Source organism: Lissotriton helveticus, chromosome 1_1 (assembly GCF_964261635.1).
Source record: "Lissotriton helveticus chromosome 1_1, aLisHel1.1, whole genome shotgun sequence".
In the NCBI taxonomy this organism is placed as follows: domain Eukaryota; kingdom Metazoa; phylum Chordata; class Amphibia; order Caudata; family Salamandridae; genus Lissotriton; species Lissotriton helveticus.
The window spans coordinates 1,958,323,491-1,958,341,369 of record NC_136057.1 but is presented as its reverse complement, the minus strand read 5'-3'; the positions used below and the strand labels follow the sequence as shown (position 1 = coordinate 1,958,341,369).

General features: G+C 49.7%; 1 protein-coding gene across 1 annotated transcript in view; it reads left to right on the top strand.

Moving 5' to 3' along the window:
* CRB1 (crumbs cell polarity complex component 1) overlaps nt 1-17,879 on the top strand; it is an 878,642-nt gene that overhangs the window by 339,582 nt on the left and 521,181 nt on the right. The window contains exon 3 of the mRNA XM_078644026.1: nt 14,352-14,547. Within this exon, the coding sequence (XP_078500152.1) occupies nt 14,352-14,547 (196 nt within the window). The remainder of the gene's footprint in view (nt 1-14,351; nt 14,548-17,879) is intronic.

The following is a 17,879-nucleotide window of genomic DNA, read 5'->3' as shown; positions in this document are numbered from 1 at the left end:
TCTACATCTACATCTACACATCAAGGGTGTGCTGTGCCCTACGGCAAGAAAGCACAGTAAAACAGCCATAATTGGGTTTTAGCCGGGACTTCTCACTCTATGACCCCAGTTCCACTGCACCTGCAGCACCAATAATCCGTATTCCACAGCCCACACCACTTGGCCATCACTCCTAAAAACTGACGGTCTGTGACTTTGTGTTTACATTTTTTTTTTAAAAGGGGAAAAGGTCCCAAGCAACAGGGGGACATCGCATCCCACTTTTGCTTGAGTTTTGTTCCCAGCTCAGAAGGAATGACCTGGCCCTCAATGCTAGCAATGAAAATGGCTCCCATCCTCCTTGTTTCTAGTAGCAGTCATAATTGGGGTGTAGTGCACCTTTTTTATTATTTCCCCCGTGCCACTGCACCTGCTGTACTAATGGTAGTGAATCTCCATTAAAAAAAACATTGTACGCATATCTTGCCATCTTCCTTAGGGTATCTCTCTGAGGAAGAGGTCTCTGTCCATTTTTGTAAAAGAAAACAATTAGTCCCCATAGACCTCCCCTTCTTTGGGACATTTAGTAATTGAAAGGAAAGCGAATCAGTGCAATTGGTTAATCACCAAATGTAAAGGCTGGCTGGCAGCAAGTATAGTCTTTACTTGTTGGAGTCACTCGAAGATTCATGGTGACTACAAAGATTTATTCTTTTTGAGACGTAATGTAAGGGTGCAGTGCTTTGGAAAGTGTCCTTTTAATAGACTTGTAAAAATGTTTGCACAAGATACTGTCTGGCTACTTATTACTAATATGTATTTTTGTAAGCGTTTGTTTTAGCTTAAACACTAAATCATTATGTTGTAGTCTATATCATACTGTATCAAATACAATTTTAAAATAATGACTTGCATATCCACGGTGCATTCTGTTACAGGATGGGACCTCATTGCAAGTGCCTCTGGAATTATGCGATTCTGCGGCCGTGGGTTTTACAAATGAGAATGAATTTGCCACTTTTGCCTCATGAAGAATTATCTCCTACATATACAAAAGTTTTTATTGCTCAAACCAGTCAAATGGTACCAAAAAACGTGCCAACCTCTGTTCCTGTACAATGGAAGCTCTTTTGCAAAAGCTCACAAATCCTCTTTCAGTAGCTTATTGCTGCATTTGGCTGTTAAACAGGTACAAATGGGGTGAAATCTTTGCCCGGACAGTGCTATCATGAGTAAAAATATCACAATAATGAAGTATATCATTACAAAATGTGCCACATTAGTCTACATAATTTACTTTTTCTTGTTGCAGACTTTGGTCAACCTAGCCGCCTAATTTGGTCCTCTGCTGCATAATTCCAGTGGTTCTGCTCATGGCACTTTGAATACATAAGTCACTAATCCGCATTGTGCTAACCATAATTCAATTCTGTCATTCTCTGATCCCACGAACGGACATCTGCAGTGATCGCTTTAACCAACTGAGGTTAAATAACATCAAAAAATAGAATTTCCTACTAATTAATACATTTTTTTATTTATTTTTCATTACTGTCTGTGCATTATTTTATAAGCAGTTGCCTGAAGGTGAAAAAACAACAGAATTCTTACAGAATATTTTGTTGCCTTGAGCCACATCTTTGACCCCCCCCCTTCGACCCCCCCCCCCCCGCACAGTGCTCAAGATCACAGTTGCCTGCTTGTCCTACTTTTTTTTTAAGAGCAACAGTCCGTGAGTTGTTAATGGGGACCTTGAGGTGCCTCTGCCTGAGAGTGAAGGGGGGGAGGAGATGTAAATGATATCTGCACTTAAATGCTTCATGTAAATGATGACAGCCTGGAAACATTAAATATAAGCAGTTGCGCTTCCAGACCATCTAAATTACCAAGTGCTTACTGAGACATTTGTACCCCCTTTGGAAATGCAGACACTGACCCCCGAGGGGGAACGCAACGAAGGGGAGTCACAGTTGGAAGATCTTTGCTCTACTCTGGGATTTGACATTTGCCCTGTAGTAATATTGGTGTGAGTATTGTGTGGTCTTAAGAAGTGCATTTAGTGGGTAAGTTATAGTTTTAATGGCTTGGGTGTATGTTATGATTTGTGTAATTAACTATAACTGCCCACTTTTAGGGGTTTTATGTTTTATTTCAAAACCAGAACTGCACTTTAACTGAAATTTTTTTTTTTCACAACCACACGTGCACAGAAAGCAATAAAGAAAAGCAAGTAGGTGCAGCGCCACCAGGGCAATGCTGCTTCGGGCCAACAGTGTCACTGTGATCAAATGTCCTCCTCTCGCTCCGCTGGGGGGTCCAGGGATAGACCACGATAGTCAGCCCAACGCTTCCAAATTTTGAAGTGCTTGTGAGGACAGCCCCGCGCTTCAAAGACCGGCCTCTCCAGACCCATGAAGTAATCCAACCCCGCCTTCCAAGCAGAAAGGGGGGGGCCCTCACCGCTTTCCATGCCCGGGCCAGGTCTCGCTTGGCCACAACCAGCCCCAATAACAGCAAATGGCGCTTATATATGTTACCCCCAACCCCTTCCATGATGTGCAGTAGGCCCAACCGGTGGGTACGAGGAAGGTCCCAGCCCAGCACCTCAGCCAGGCAACTCCACACACCCCTCCAGAACCCAGTCAGCCGGCCACACGTCCACACAGTATGCATTAAGGACCCAGGCACCGACCCACAGCGCAAGCATTCCGGGGATGCAATCAAACCAGCTTTCCACAATCATTCACGCGTATAATATGCCCGATGCAGGTATTTGAATTGAATGAGCCGGAGCCGGATAGCAATGGCAGTTCCACGTGGGGACTCCAGCGCCTCCCTCCAGTCGTCTTCGTCAAGAGGACCCACGTCCACCTCCCACGCCTCCCGAAGAGAGTGCAGGGTGGAGGAGCAGTGGACAATTAGTGTCTGGTATATCTTGGAGACCTTCCTGTCTCCCAAGTCTCCCATAAACACCTTAGCCTCGACCGGGCTAAACTCTGGCAAGGAGTCGAGACCGGCGATGCTCGGGGCGAGGGCATGGCGCAGCTGAAGGTAGCGGAAGAATTGGGACTGAGGCATCTGGAATTCCGTGCGGAGCTCCTCGAAGGATTTGAGGGTGGTGCCAGACATGACCTGACCCAGTTGTGTAACCCCTATGGCTTCCCAACCCTCAAAGCCGGCCAGAGCCGCCAGCTCTGGGAGTAGACCATTATGCCAAAGCGGCGTCTCAGCCGTCAACTTGCCCCACCATCCCATGCGGCGCAGGGATTGTCGCCACACGGCAAAGACCACCCTTGTGACCGAAGGTAACCCACGACGCAGGCGAGCCGAATACAGGATGGTGTGGAGCGTATGATCACCCATGAGCGACCGTTCCAGGGCGTAGGCCGGATCGCTTCTATCACCATACCACCACTCATTAAGAACAAGTAGCTGGGAAACCTGGTAGTAGGAGAGGAGGTCCGAGGTGGCCAGGCCGCCACAGTATGTGGACAGAAAACATGTCTTCAGTGCTACTCTGGCCGCACCCCCATCCCACAGGAAGCGTCCCAACACCGAGTTAACCTGACGGAACCACTCCAAGCCGATGGGGTATGGGAAATTCTGGAGCTGGTACAGTAGACGCGGAAGCGCCACCATCTTGAAGATGGCCGATCTACCAAAGATAGTGAGCGGCATCCTGGACCAAGTTTTGACATCAGCCTGTACCCGTTCCCACACCGGCAGGACTCCACGCGCCCAGGCCACAACCCGCGATTCCGATAGGAAAACGCCCAAGTACTTTAGGCCACCCGTCACCACACGCAACTCCGCAGCCCAGGGGTCGACAACCACTCCGCCGCCCAGCACCCACAGGGTCGATTTATTAAGGTTGAGACGGAGGCCCGATGCCTCGCCGAACGCACGCATAATCTCTAAGACCCGGGGGCCCGAGCGTTGCAGGTCGGTGAGAAAGAAGAGGACGTCATCCGCATACAGCGCAATTCTGTCCGCCAGGTTCCCATTCCAGACAAAGCCACACAATCGGGCATCCACTCGTACCCGCGACGCCAGGGGTTCCATGGCAAGGGCAAACAGATACGGGGACAGAGGGCAGCCCTGCCGAGTACCACGACCTATATGGAAACGCCCAGAGGTAGCTCCGGCCACACGGACCGAGGCCGTCACGTTAGTGTAAAGAAGACGGACATATGACAGGAAAACCGGCCCCAGGTTGAGGCGGGCTAGGAGGGCAAACAGGTAAACCCAGCTCACAGAATCAAAGGCCCTGTCCATATCCGCCAAGAAGAGTGCCGCCTGCTCATCGCTAGCACCCATAGCATCCACTGCCGCTTGCGCCCGTCGGATGTTATGTCGGGTAGCCCTCCCTGGCATGAATCCAGCCTGGTCGGGGTGGACCAGGTCAGTGATATGGGGTAGCAGGCGGTTCGCTAAGGCCTTAACCAGGATCTTAGCCTCGATGTTTAACAAGGAAATAGGCCGGTAAGAGTCGTACCTGTCCGGCTCCCTGCCCGGTTTTAAGAAGACCACGATCCCGGCGTGGCGCCAGTCCGGCGGCAGCTCCCCCTGAGCCCGCGCCGCCTCTAGGGCACGCCGATAGTGGGGCCCCAGCTGGACGTGAAACTTTTTATAGAATTCGCACGGGTATCCGCTCGGGCCGGGCGCCTTCCCGGTATTCAGTTGACCAAGGGCCTCCCCAAGTTCCTCAGCCGTGAGCGGGGCGTCCAGGGCAGTCCTGGTCTCATCCGGAACGGCCCGCGGTAGCAGGTCGTCAAGGTAAGCGGAGATCCCATCCTCCTCCAAGTGGTCACAAGGGGCGTACTGCGTCTCGTAATAGCGGGCAAAGCTAGCCGCCAATAGGGCCGGGTCAGTCATAACTGAGCCGTCCTCAGCCGTAAGACCCGGCAGCACAAGAGGCTGGAAGGTCGCCTGGCACAACCTGTGTAGCATAGTGCAGGACTTGTCGCCCCACTGGTATACCCTGCTGCGCGTGGCGAGCCACGCCTGCCGGGCTTCATCGTGTAAGACGGAGGCATACGATTGTTGGGCCTGTAGGAGCCGCCGCACCATGCCGTCGTCGCTCCCAAGACTACCACGCCGTTCCAGCTCCTCCACACGGGCGGCAGCAGTCACAATGGCTTCCCGATGCCTCCGCCGAGCAGCCACGCACCAAGCAATATCAATACCCCGCAACGTGGGTTTCAGCGCCTCCCACACCACAATTGCATCCACATCACCCACAAGATTCTCACGCCAATAATGATCAAGCGCCTCGCGCAGGTGATGCACGTACTCGGGCCGTTGCAGCTGCCAGGACGACATCCGCCATCTAAACGGCTGTCGTTTGGAAGGGAGAGTCATGGTTGCCAGGACCGGGGAGTGATCAGACAGGCCCCTGGGGAGTATCACTGCATCCCTGACACGACTCAGACAGGCACCCGGCACAAACAGATAGTCCAGCCTTGAAAAGGACCCATGCACCGCCGACACAAATGTGAATTCACGCGCAGCAGGATGAAAGTGGCGCCACACATCAACCCATCCCAGGCCACTCGCAGTCGCACTCAATCTGGTGGGAGCAGCAGCGGGGGGGGGGATCCACTACAACAGGCGCCCGCCTCCGACGATCCAGGCCCACATCCATAACCTCATTCCAGTCACCCCCCACCATGGTCAGCACCTCCGGAATCTCATCCCACAGCGCGAACAGCCGCTCAGACAGGGCCCATTGGAGAGGGGGGGGGGGCGTACACGCTACCAAACACCACCCGTTCGGTACCCAGCAGGCCCATGATGAAAACAAAGCGGCCCTGAGGGTCTATCCATTGCTTCTCATGCACATAAGCCACCCTGCGGTGCACCAAGATAGCCACCCCCCGCGAGCCCCTTGTAAAACCGGCATGGTACACTTGTTGAAATCCAAACCTCTGGAGGCTAAGGGCCTTGGAACCCAGCATGTGGGTCTCCTGAAGCAGCAGCACATCTACCATCTCCCTCTTCCCCCATCGTAGCACAGCCCCTCGCTTGATTTTGTCCAAAATTCCTCTCACATTCCACGTCACAACACGCAGGGCCTTATGAGGAGACATAGTCACATCATCAGCCATAATCGATACAGGGACCAGCACCCGGCCCTCCACACCACCCCGGCGCACCCCACAAAGCAATAAAATCAACGATCATAGGCACGTGTGGTCCCCCCCTACCCACCCCAATACTCAGCAACCCCCCCCAGACCCAGACCCCCCAAACCATTAGCAACCAAAGAACATCCCCCCACGCCCCACTCCCCCCACCCCAATACCTCAGAGAACATTGAAGCATCTGTCGCGGCATGGAAAGACCCGGGTCCAGAACAGAGAACCCAGGGCCCGCCATACCAATGGATCCCAACACCCCAATCAACACACACACACCACCCCCCCCCACTACACTCACAACCGTGAGGGTCAGAGGCCCATAAAAGGTGCCTCCCGAGCCCTACTGCGCTCCCGCTAAAAGCAATAAGAGTCAGCAACCGGGAACAGACTGGCATAGGGAAGTCAAAAGAGAACAGTCTCACCAGCCTATGAAGGGTAAATCAGCACTCAGCAACAAGGCCCAGTCCCATCAGAGTTCAACTGCCGGCATCAGAGTGTTCCGAGTCCCTCGCACAACCTGTCTGCGATGCACCTGCAGAGGCCGCCCGCCTCCGAGACCGGGACCTCCGGTGTCGACCCTTCCGGTTCTGGTGGTTCGTCCGCTCCGGCGATGACCTCTGGGACCCGCCCGGATTCAGACCTGGCTGGGGATGCGGCCGGAGCCGCACCGTCTCGTCTGTCCAACGGAAAACCTCCTCAGGCGAATCAAAGAAATGTGTCTTGGACTGGTGCACCACTCGTAGACGGGCTGGGTACAGGAGAGAGTATTGGAGCTTCAAGCCCCTCAACTTGGCCTTGGCGGCCACAAAGGATTGTCTCTGCTGCTGCACCAACTTCGTGTAGTCGGGGAAAATCATGATGGTACGATTTTCAAAGGTAAGCGAGCCCTTGGACCTCGCCTCCCGCAGGATGACATCGCGGTCGTGATAGTTCAACAGCCGGGCTATGACTGGCCTGGGACGCTCACCCTCCGGTGGCCGCTGGGTTAGGGCCCTATGCGCCCTCTCGATAACAAAGCACGTGGACAGCACCCCTTCGGGGAGCCAACTCTCCAGCCACCGGGTCAAGAACCCCTCCATGTCGTCCTTCTCGCACCGCTCCGGAAAGCCAATAAAGCGGAGGTTGTTCCTCCGTGCGCGCCCCTCGGCATCCTCCACGCGGGCCGCCAACGTCTTCTGGACTCCCTCTACTTCCGCCAACCGCTTCTTCAGGGCACCAATGTCTGTTTCGGTCACCGTTATCCGGGACTCGGCCTCGGTGATCCGACCCACCGCATTCCGGAGGTCCTGGCGCAACAGCGCGACATCCGCTCCCACCGCTCCGATTTTGGCATCAAGTGCATCCCGGGATTGGGTGATGGCCGCCAGGATCGCCGCATTGTCCGGCCCAGGGCCACCGCTGCCACCGGCCGCCCCGGAGCCACCACTAGGCCCCGTGAATTTATCAATAGGGCCATGTTTAGGCGGGCCGCCACCTCCGGTTCTGGTCATGGCCCAACACAGGCTCGCCGGGACTGCACGCCGGGCAGGGCCGGCACTCCTCCCAACAAGGCTCAGGACCCCCCAGGTACTGCCACTAGCGTTGGAGGCCCCAGGCCCCTGGAGAGAACTGCAGTGGAAGAATCCCAAGAGGCCAGCCCAGGCCCGAGGCCGCGAAACCCGAGGACCGGCCTCACCTAGGCGGGACAGGCCGTCCCCGCGTTTATCTCCACAAATGTCCGCCCAAGGTGCTGGAAAGGGAAGGCGCTGCCGTGGTCCGCGGGCAACCGTAGCAGTAGGGGTACTGAGTCAGGAGCGGGGCAGCGGGCACCACCGCCACCCGCAGGCCCGCCGCCGGGCGTCACGAAACTTGGGAGCCCCGGCTCCAGCCGGTCACCAGGCCGCCCCTCACCGATGCCTCCCCCGGACTGCAGGGGAGAGAGGTGTCCGCCCAAGGCACAAGGAGGAGGGGCGCCGCCGTGGTCCGCGGGCCGCCGCAGCAATAGGATGAAGCCAGGAGCAGCGCAGCTGAAGCCGCCACCACCCGCGAGCCCGCGACCTCCGCCGGGCGTCCCGAAACTCGAGGACCCCGGTCTCCAGCCGGTCACCAGGCCGCACGCCGTCGTTGCCTCCCCCCGATTGCAGGGGAGAGAGGCGGCCACCCGAGGCACAAGGATGAAGGGCGCCGCCGCGGTCCGCGGGCAGCTGCAGCAGTAGGATAGAGCCAGTAGCGGCGCAGCTGAAGCCACCACCACCCGCGAGCCCACGACCGCCGCCGGGCGTCCCGAAACTCGAGGACCCCGGTCTCCAGCCGGTCACCAGGCCGCAGGGCGCCGTCACCTCCCCACGGGCACAGGAGAGAGAAAAGTGCAGGATCGGTATTCCGGAGCAGGCGGGGGACTCCACCAGCTCCGCACCAGTCGCCGGGAAGCAGTATCAGGCTCGGGGACCAGGATAAGTGAACGAATTAAGGCCGGGCCGGCGGGAGCTCTACAAAGCTGCGACCGCCATCATCGCCCGTCAAGCCACGCCCCCTTTAACTGACATTTTTTCAAAGAAATTTCAGAGGTATTTATTAAAAAAATTATTAAGGTGTTATGAGCAGAAGAAGTCATTATTGTATAATTATTTTCAGAGATTCTATGGGACTTCTGGAGTATATACATCATCCATCGGTAATGCTTCTCTATCATCCCCTAGGGCCGGTGTTGAACTTTTCCATTGAGTCTGGTTGATAATATAAATAAAGCCAGCATTCAACTGGAAAGCTGGCTGAGAGAAGCTCTTGACCAAACTGCCCCCCTGGTCGAACAAGCTGCTAGGAGATAAAAGCCCTGAGCTAGGTGGTCTAACAATGAACTTCTTGCTTCTAAAACAGAGTGTAAGAGACAAGAGCGCCTCTGGCAAAAGAATTTTGACCCTTGTTGTAAGGTGAATTATAAGAGGCCACTGAAAGAATACCACATGCTTATCTTTCAGCCAACGCGTTCATGCTACTCACAGAAGATTTCAGCTGCTAATAATTCGCCGCCTTACATTTTTTAGATTATAAAAACTCTCATGTCGTTGCCTCCTTTCTCACCTTCTTCTCTGCCCTTTGAAGATAGTTGTAATACCCTGACATCCTTTTTTCCAGAAAAAGAAGAGAACATCTATACCTCCTTTACTACAGAAGATAGGGGACACTTGCAGTTGAAAATGTGGTTTGACCCCGCCACCACCAATGTCTAGTTAGAGCAAATCAGCCCATTCTCCTGTATTGAATTGACCTCCCCCTGCTCCATCATTATATCTGGTTTTTCCACAGATCTAATTTCCCCCACCATCTTGGAACAGGGCTGCAAGGTTATCCAATCTGTGGTTGGTGAAGTGATTATCCTCTACCTGTTCTCTAGTTGTGTTCCCCAACAATGGAAACACATCATTGTGGCCCCATTGTTAAAAAAATATGCTATTGGATCCGTTGAGGTCTGAAAATTATTGGCCCATATCATTGTTGCCCCTTTTTTGCAAGTTAGCGGAAAAGCATGTAAATATACAGCTTCTCAATTTCCTGGAGGATAATAAGCTCCTAAATAAAACTCAATCGGGTTTCCACCCTTCTTACAGCATATGGTCAGCCTTGCTGCTTGACTCAGAATCTGCAAGGCGGATTATGGATGAGGGCCACACCGTGGCTATTCTTATGCTCATCTCATTACCACGTTTGACACTGTATCTCACAATACTTTGGTCAAGTGGCTCTAGAACAGCAGCATTAGTGGCACAGCACTGCTGCATGACCTCATTCTTGCAGGGACTCACTTTCCAGGTGTCACAAAACCCTTTTAGTCAATGATTCGCTTTCTGCAGCAAGGAGTTCCTCAGGGCCTGTCTTTAGTCTAACTCTTTTTAATGTTTATGTCAGCCCTTTGGCTGGGGTCATTCAGCAGTATGGTTTTAATATTATCTCATAAGCTGATGACACACAATAGTGAGCAGATGGCCTCTTCCCTTCGTGCATGTCAGATGGATTTTGGAATTTGTTTGGACCGTAACTGTTTACAACTGAATGCTGAGAAGACTGAGGTTCTGGTATTCAGCATTTATTTATTTATTTTTTAAACTTATAAAGCGCAAACAAATACCACGAATGGTGTCTCGGCGCTGGGCAGACAGAGAGGCACCTCCTGTGCATTATTGGATGAATAGCCATGTCTTCACTTGCTTTCTGAAAATCATGAGTGAGGAACTGCTTTTTATATGGTGGGGCAAGGTGTTCCAGAGCTTCGAGGCGGCTACCAGGAAGCGTCTGTCTCCCCATGTAACCGTTCTCACCCGTTGAATGCATAGAGATGCGGATGAAGCAGATCTTAAAGCTCTATTAGGGACATACACCAACAGTGATTCCCTAAAAAAGTCAGGTCCTAGGCTGTTCAATGCTCTATAGATGATACATAAAGCCTTAAATTTGGTTCTCTTTTTTACTGGGAGCCAGTGAAGTTGGTAAACAATAGGAGAGATGGATGCGAACTTGGGAGTTTTGGTCAGAATTCGTGCAGCAGCGTTCTGCACCATTTGTAGTTTTTTAAAAACCTGCTCCTGGGCATTCAGCAGAAGCCCATTACAATAATCCACCTTGGATAACACTAAGGAGGACATAAGGGTTTTTCCCGCAGACAGGGGAAGGAAAGGTAACAACTTTTTCACTTTTCGTAACGTGAAAAAGGAAGAGGAAACTACCGCATTAGCATGACTGGTAAAGCTTAGTTTGTTATCAAACAACACTCCCAGGTTTCTAACCTTTGAAACTGGGGTGGGTGGGTTACCCATTTCTGGTGGCCACCAGACCGGGGACCAAGATGGTTTTAGGTCTCCAAACACCATTACCTCGGTCTTATCGGTGTTTAATTTTAGACAATTACTGTCCATCCAGTGACTAATGGCTCTCATACCTGACTGAAAGTTGGCTGCCACCTCACTCCCATTTTTATGCACCGCTAGCACCAACTGAGTATCGTCGGCATACGAAGTCACTCCTATTCCATGGGTTTTAATGACCCTCGCCAAGTCCGACACATAGATGTTAAAGAGTGTCGGACTTGGCGAGGATGCATGTCAACATCTGGTCCAATGCTTGGTGACCAGATAACCATGGCCTTCTATCATCTACCAAGCCCAAGGTTAATAACCTGGGAATCTGGTTTGATGAGAAGCTTTCTTTTGATGCCCAGATTAATGCCCTCACAGGAAAGTGCTTCGGGATATTGACATCCCTCAAAAGAATTCTTCACCTCCTTCCTGACTCTGCACAGAAAACACTAGCCCAGGCACCTGCCATATCCAGACTGGACTACTGCAATGTTCTGTATTTTGGTGTCACCCAATCGTGTTTGAATAGGCTTCAAAGCATGCAAAATATGGAAGCTCGGACACAGCTTGGGCTCTCGAGACGAGCCTGAGTTTGGACATGACCAAATTGGCCTCCATTCCCAGATTTAAAAATGCTAGAATTAGTGGCTGTGCTTTCAGTCATGTTGCTCCTAAAATCTGGAGCTCAGTACCTGTTGAACTTCGGCTAGCCCCCACCGAACTGATCTTCAGAAAAAATCTGAAAGCCTGGCTTTTTGGTTCCAGCTAGACTTGTCCTGTCTATATATAGCTATGTCACATATTCAGCCTTCTAGTGCTGGGACACTTCGCATGAAGTAGCCATGCTCTTTAGAAATGGCGTTATTATTATTATTATTATTTTTATTATTATTATTATTATCATCTTCTATAAAAGTGGCCCCTGCTGTCCATGGCCATTGGCCGTGTGCAGCAGCGTTGACTACAGTACCTGGCCTTTTGCCATGTTTTCCACACAAATCTCAGTAGGGCCAGGCTACTAGGCATGTGCCCAACACTTTTTGGTGGTCCCCTACTTGTGGTCAGATCCTGAACCAGCTCTCTTGTTCAGAGTGCATACTCTGTATGGTTTTGGCCATGCGTTTATGTGCTGTACGTTTTTTATGCTGTTATAACTTTTATCTGGATTTTCTAAAAAAAAGTCACAATTTTCAACAGGGTAGCAGATCTACCTGCTAATGTTATGTTATGTTATGTTAGGGTCATTTATAGAGTGCATGACTGCCCCAGCAACAGGGCGTCCCAGCGCTATTGAACACGTGACCAGATGAGATAAAGCTAGATAGAGGAAAAAAGCCAAGTTTTAATCAGTTTCCTGAATGCCCAATGATCTTGAGGACTGCGGGCAGCCAATGGAATAGAATTCCATAACGCCGGGGCCTGAGCTTTAAAGGAGCGACCTCCTGCTCAACACCGGCGCACCTGTGGAATGCAAAGCAAATGGTGGTCAACGGAGAGCAGTGCTTGCGATGGAACATATGAGGTGCACAGTCCCTGCAAGATTTGAGAACCCTGGCCATGTAAAATCTTATGTGTGGTGCAGAGAGTTTTAAACTGGACTCTGTTTGATTGGCAGCCAATGAAGATAATGAAGGAGATTGGAGGAATGGCAATGCTTTGGTAGGGCAAAAAGAGTGCGTGCCGCAGCATTCTGTACCCGTTGGAGTCTCAGAGTAACTGTTTTATTCACGTCAATCAAAAGCCCAATGCAGTAGCCTAGGCGCAATTGAACAACAGATGGAACAATCAGTTGGCGGGTAGGAGCATAAAAAAAAAGGGGTTTTAGGCCGCGCAGGAGGCCAAAAATGTACCAGCCACTTTTTTTGCATGAGGCTCAAAAGAGAGGGTGTTATCAATCAAGATCCCTAAATCCTTGACTGCGCTTTTCAGTTGGGGAGGGGTGTCCAGGGCCGCGGGCCACCATTGGTAATCCCATTTATGGGTATCACGGCCGGCAAAGAGCACCTCCGTCTTGGCAGAATTAAGCTGTAGGAAATTGTCTGCCATCCAGTCTGAAATGAGCAAAACATCCGCACAAAATTTCAGTTTGTCCTGAGCAGGATTGTTAGAAATGGTGAATACCAACTGGGTATCGTCTGCGTAGGATACCATTTTGATGTTCAGTGCTTTGACCAGGAGGGCTAGAGGGCGGACATACACGTTGAACAACGTGGGGCTCAAGGCAGAGCCCTGAGGAACACCACAGCTAAGGGGGTTGTTACTAGACAGATAAGGGGGGCATGTACCTGAAAGTAGCGCTCAGATAGAACAGACGCAAACCAGGCCAGAGCCCAACCTTTGACCCCGATCTCCTCTAGCTGTTGTAGTAGCATCTTATGGGAGACCGTGTCAAAGGCCGCACTAAGATCGAGTAGAAATAGTGCCGAAGTATTACACGTATTCATGGATCTAATTCCAGGTCCTTAGATCATGGATCTAAGGACCTGGAATTAGATCCTTGAATCCTGTGAGAAAAATAGTTATTTTAAAAGTTTTGGGGCAGTTTGGGCCCTTCTGGTACCCTCTGACATCCCGCTTGGAGTTAGGAGATGCTCCTCTTGTCCCATTCATCCCACTCGAGGACCCTTTTTCAGGACATAGGCTTGAAAAAAGTGCTTTAGTGCTAGGCATCCTGTAATAGACACTGCTACAAAAATTTCAATTGTTGCTAGATAATCACATTGCTCCAATTCTTAACTCCTCCAAGGAGCCGCAAATACTGCATTAGATGAGAGGAAAATGCTCCCACTTTGGTCGTTTTTCAAGGACATTGGAAAAACACAAAGAAGTGATTGGCGAAATGATTGAATTAATGTCAGCCTCTTTTAATTATTCTATGCTGCATTCTATCCCATTGTTTTTTGCTCACTTCGCCACTACACACAAGGGTCAAACATAGGCAAATCAGCTATGGCCTGGGCTTTTCGCCATCGAAATAGGGAAAATGTCGCCATTTTCCAGAAATCAGGCATACAACGTGCTTTTAGAAGAAAAACACCAAACTCAAGCAAAGCATTATACGCACATGTACTATGAGTCAAATACATAAGCACTGCATATTTTCTGAAAATGAAATGGCCACTTTCTGATTAGCATTTCTACCAACTGACATGTTGACTGACGTGCAGAATTCATCTGGTGAGTTACAGCTTTCCCTGATGACATTTTTTGCGCCTTGCTGAAAAAAAAATGACTGAAAACGAAGCTCGCATTTCAGAGAGAGGTGACATTGCAAAGCCATTTGCTGAAATTGATGATTTAAAGGAGCGTGAATCATGTTTCATGACAAGATGGCTCTTTGCGCAAATCCACAGCTGCAACACTTAACAAATGTCGAATCTTCTCTCTTCCCCCCCTTTTTTAGGTATAAACTGTGAACTGGAGATTGATGAGTGCTTGTCACAGCCTTGTCTGAATGGTGGAACCTGCAAGGATAATTTTGGCAGCTATTTCTGTACCTGTGCCTCTGGATTCATGGGCGATTTCTGTGAAATTGACATTGACGAGTGTGCCAGTCAGCCCTGCCTGCAAGGAGGGCAGTGCATAGATGCCACCAACGGGTATGTATCCTCACTCCACAATCTCTCACTTAAACCTTGCACTAATCTACAGAAATAGTAGTTCTATTAGGAGTGTATGCATTAAATAACTACGTGGATTGTGCGGCAGTGGATGGCACAATTATGCGGCACCACTAACTAATTATGAGGCAGAAAAGGTCAAATTATGTGACCCCGTCTGTTAACTATTACCAATTTTGTCATTTTAATACACATTATGCACCAGGTGGGGGGTTACGTGCAAATGTGGCAATTACATTATTATTTTGAAAACGCTGCACCTTCAGAAACACCCGACTCTAGTGGCCTTAGTACAAACTATGAACTTCACAATGACTTTCAAATTCAGAGAAATTTAGAGGGAAGTGAAGGGTGAAATATTCACCATGAAAGGAATTCTTAAAGAAAAGACTGTTTGCCAAGGCACAGCTGTGTGGCATATTCTAGGTCCTTCTCAGTACTTCTGCTTGCATCCTTGTCGGGGATGTCTCCTCCCAGTATCTTATGATGTCCATTGTTTACAAAAGGTACTCACTCAGTCCCCAGTGATAAGAATCATGCACATAAACAAACATGATAAAGATTGGAACAAAGTCATCAGGTTGTGATAACTGATAACTAGTTAAGCTCCCATTTGTTAATTTCTGCCCGCATTTAAAATGCTAGAATCTTCATAGAGAATACTTAGGGCTTCACTTAAAGTTTGGCGGCCAGAATACTCCAAACATGCCGGATGTCTCATCCGCCATAATACAATAACATTATAGCCTAGCTATAGCCAGTGGTTAATTTGTCAAACAAAAAACAAAAAAACTGCTGGGCTTTCGTCAGAAGGCAGCTTCGACCAGCCTCCTGTCTCCTGTTAGCCCTGCGTAACACAGAACCAACTAACCCTACGAGTGGGGCGAGGATGTGGCAAATGACCAGAGCTGCCGACTTCAGAGCTGGGGAACTAGGTTTCAGTCTCTGCATAGGCTCACCATCCTATAATTATGGGCAAATCACTTAATCTCCCTGTGCCTACCACAAATGAATGTGTCCTTAACTGGTGCTCAAGCACTGGTGTTGATGATTAAGTGCCAGTGCTGAGCAAGGGAATTCACCAGCTCAAATTAAGCACGGCCTATAGCACATGTAATTCGATGGACAGGCTATCAGCCGAGTTTTGATGGAGTATCCCATCTGCCAAGCTTTAAGTAAAGCCCTTAGGGACCCTAATGTTTAATGATGTACACAAACAGACATGAATTCATTTAGTACCCTGCTTCAAAGAAATATTTTTTACCATAACCTCATTCATTATTTTGATTCAAAGAAACAAGCTTTGAAAAAGCCAACACATCAGGCCTACAATCTGAAAAGAGCTCTACGGTGATTTATGCTAGGAGAGCCACCTAAAGAGGGAAAGAGCTGGGTGAGTTCAACCAATGAGGATATGAGCCTCCAATAAGAAGCCCATACCCAGTTCCAGATCACCAAATAGGCAAAGTAGGTACCCGCCTATGGGTCTCACTCCTTTTAGGTCCACCAGGTCAAAGGTTCAAAATAATTTTGATTTGATCTTGAAAGAATATTGCAATCAAGCTCTCTTAAATATTGCTTCCAAAAGATTGAAAAAATGAATCAACTCAAAGAAATGAAAACTTTATATTAAAGACTCTATATAGAAAATATTGTATTAATGTAATGTACCCAATAACAACATAATGTACATAAACCAGAGACATCAGATTCACATAACAGTTTGTCTCTTAAAAGCTAATCTTCTGGCAGCTGGCAGTTTGTACACAAATATTTACAACAAGGGGTGGTGAGGGACAGAGTCTCTGAATTAAGCAGAATACTCTCACCCAGTCAAAAGATCAGGGCTAGATCCAACACCGTTTTTTAGCTCATTGCACCATCCCAGTTTCAGAACCTGGCTGTATGCAAATTAGTCTGTTCCTGTCCCAGTGCATGATGGGAACAGGGCAAACCAAACTACAAAAGCCAATTCTTACACTGGGAAGGAAACAAGCTTCCGGGGACCGGTTTCTGGCATTACAGCCGTCTTCGGCCCGGCTTGCTTGAATCCTGATGGTGCAATGAGCAAGGGACTCACGTCTGAGTATACCCTTCCACGCTTAGGGTGGACAAAAATATTTACAACAAGGGGTGGTGAGGGACAGAGTCTCTGAATTAAGCAGAATACTCTCACCCAGTCAAAAGATCAGGGCTAGATCCAACACCGTTTTTTAGCTCATTGCACCATCCCAGTTTCAGAACCTGGCTGTATGCAAATTAGTCTGTTCCTGTCCCAGTGCATGATGGGAACAGGGCAAACCAAACTACAAAAGCCAATTCTTACACTGGGAAGGAAACAAGCTTCTGGGGATCGGTTTCTGGCATTACAGCCGTCTTCGGCCCGGCTTGCTTGAATCCTGATGGTGCAATGAGCAAGGGACTCATGTCTGAGTATACCCTTCCACGCTTAGGGTGGACAAAAATATTTACAACAAGGGGTGGTGAGGGACAGAGTCTCTGAATTAAGCAGAATACTCTCACCCAGTCAAAAGATCAGGGCTAGATCCAACACCGTTTTTTAGCTCATTGCACCATCCCAGTTTCAGAACCTGGCTGTATGCAAATTAGTCTGTTCCTGTCCCAGTGCATGATGGGAACAGGGCAAACCAAACTACAAAAGCCAATTCTTACACTGGGAAGGAAACAAGCTTCCGGGGACCGGTTTCTGGCATTACAGCCGTCTTCGGCCCGGCTTGCTTGAATCCTGATGGTGCAATGAGCAAGGGACTCATGTCTGAGTATACCCTTCCACGCTTAGGGTGGACAAAAATATTTACAACAAGGGGTGGTGAGGGACAGAGTCTCTGAATTAAGCAGAATACTCTCACCCAGTCAAAAGATCAGGGCTAGATCCAACACCGTTTTTTAGCTCATTGCACCATCCCAGTTTCAGAACCTGGCTGTATGCAAATTAGTCTGTTCCTGTCCCAGTGCATGATGGGAACAGGGCAAACCAAACTACAAAAGCCAATTCTTACACTGGGAAGGAAACAAGCTTCCGGGGACCGGTTTCTGGCATTACAGCCGTCTTCGGCCCGGCTTGCTTGAATCCTGATGGTGCAATGAGCAAGGGACTCATGTCTGAGTATACCCTTCCACGCTTAGGGTGGACAAAAATATTTACAACAAGGGGTGGTGAGGGACAGAGTCTCTGAATTAAGCAGAATACTCTCACCCAGTCAAAAGATCAGGGCTAGATCCAACACCGTTTTTTAGCTCATTGCACCATCCCAGTTTCAGAACCTGGCTGTATGCAAATTAGTCTGTTC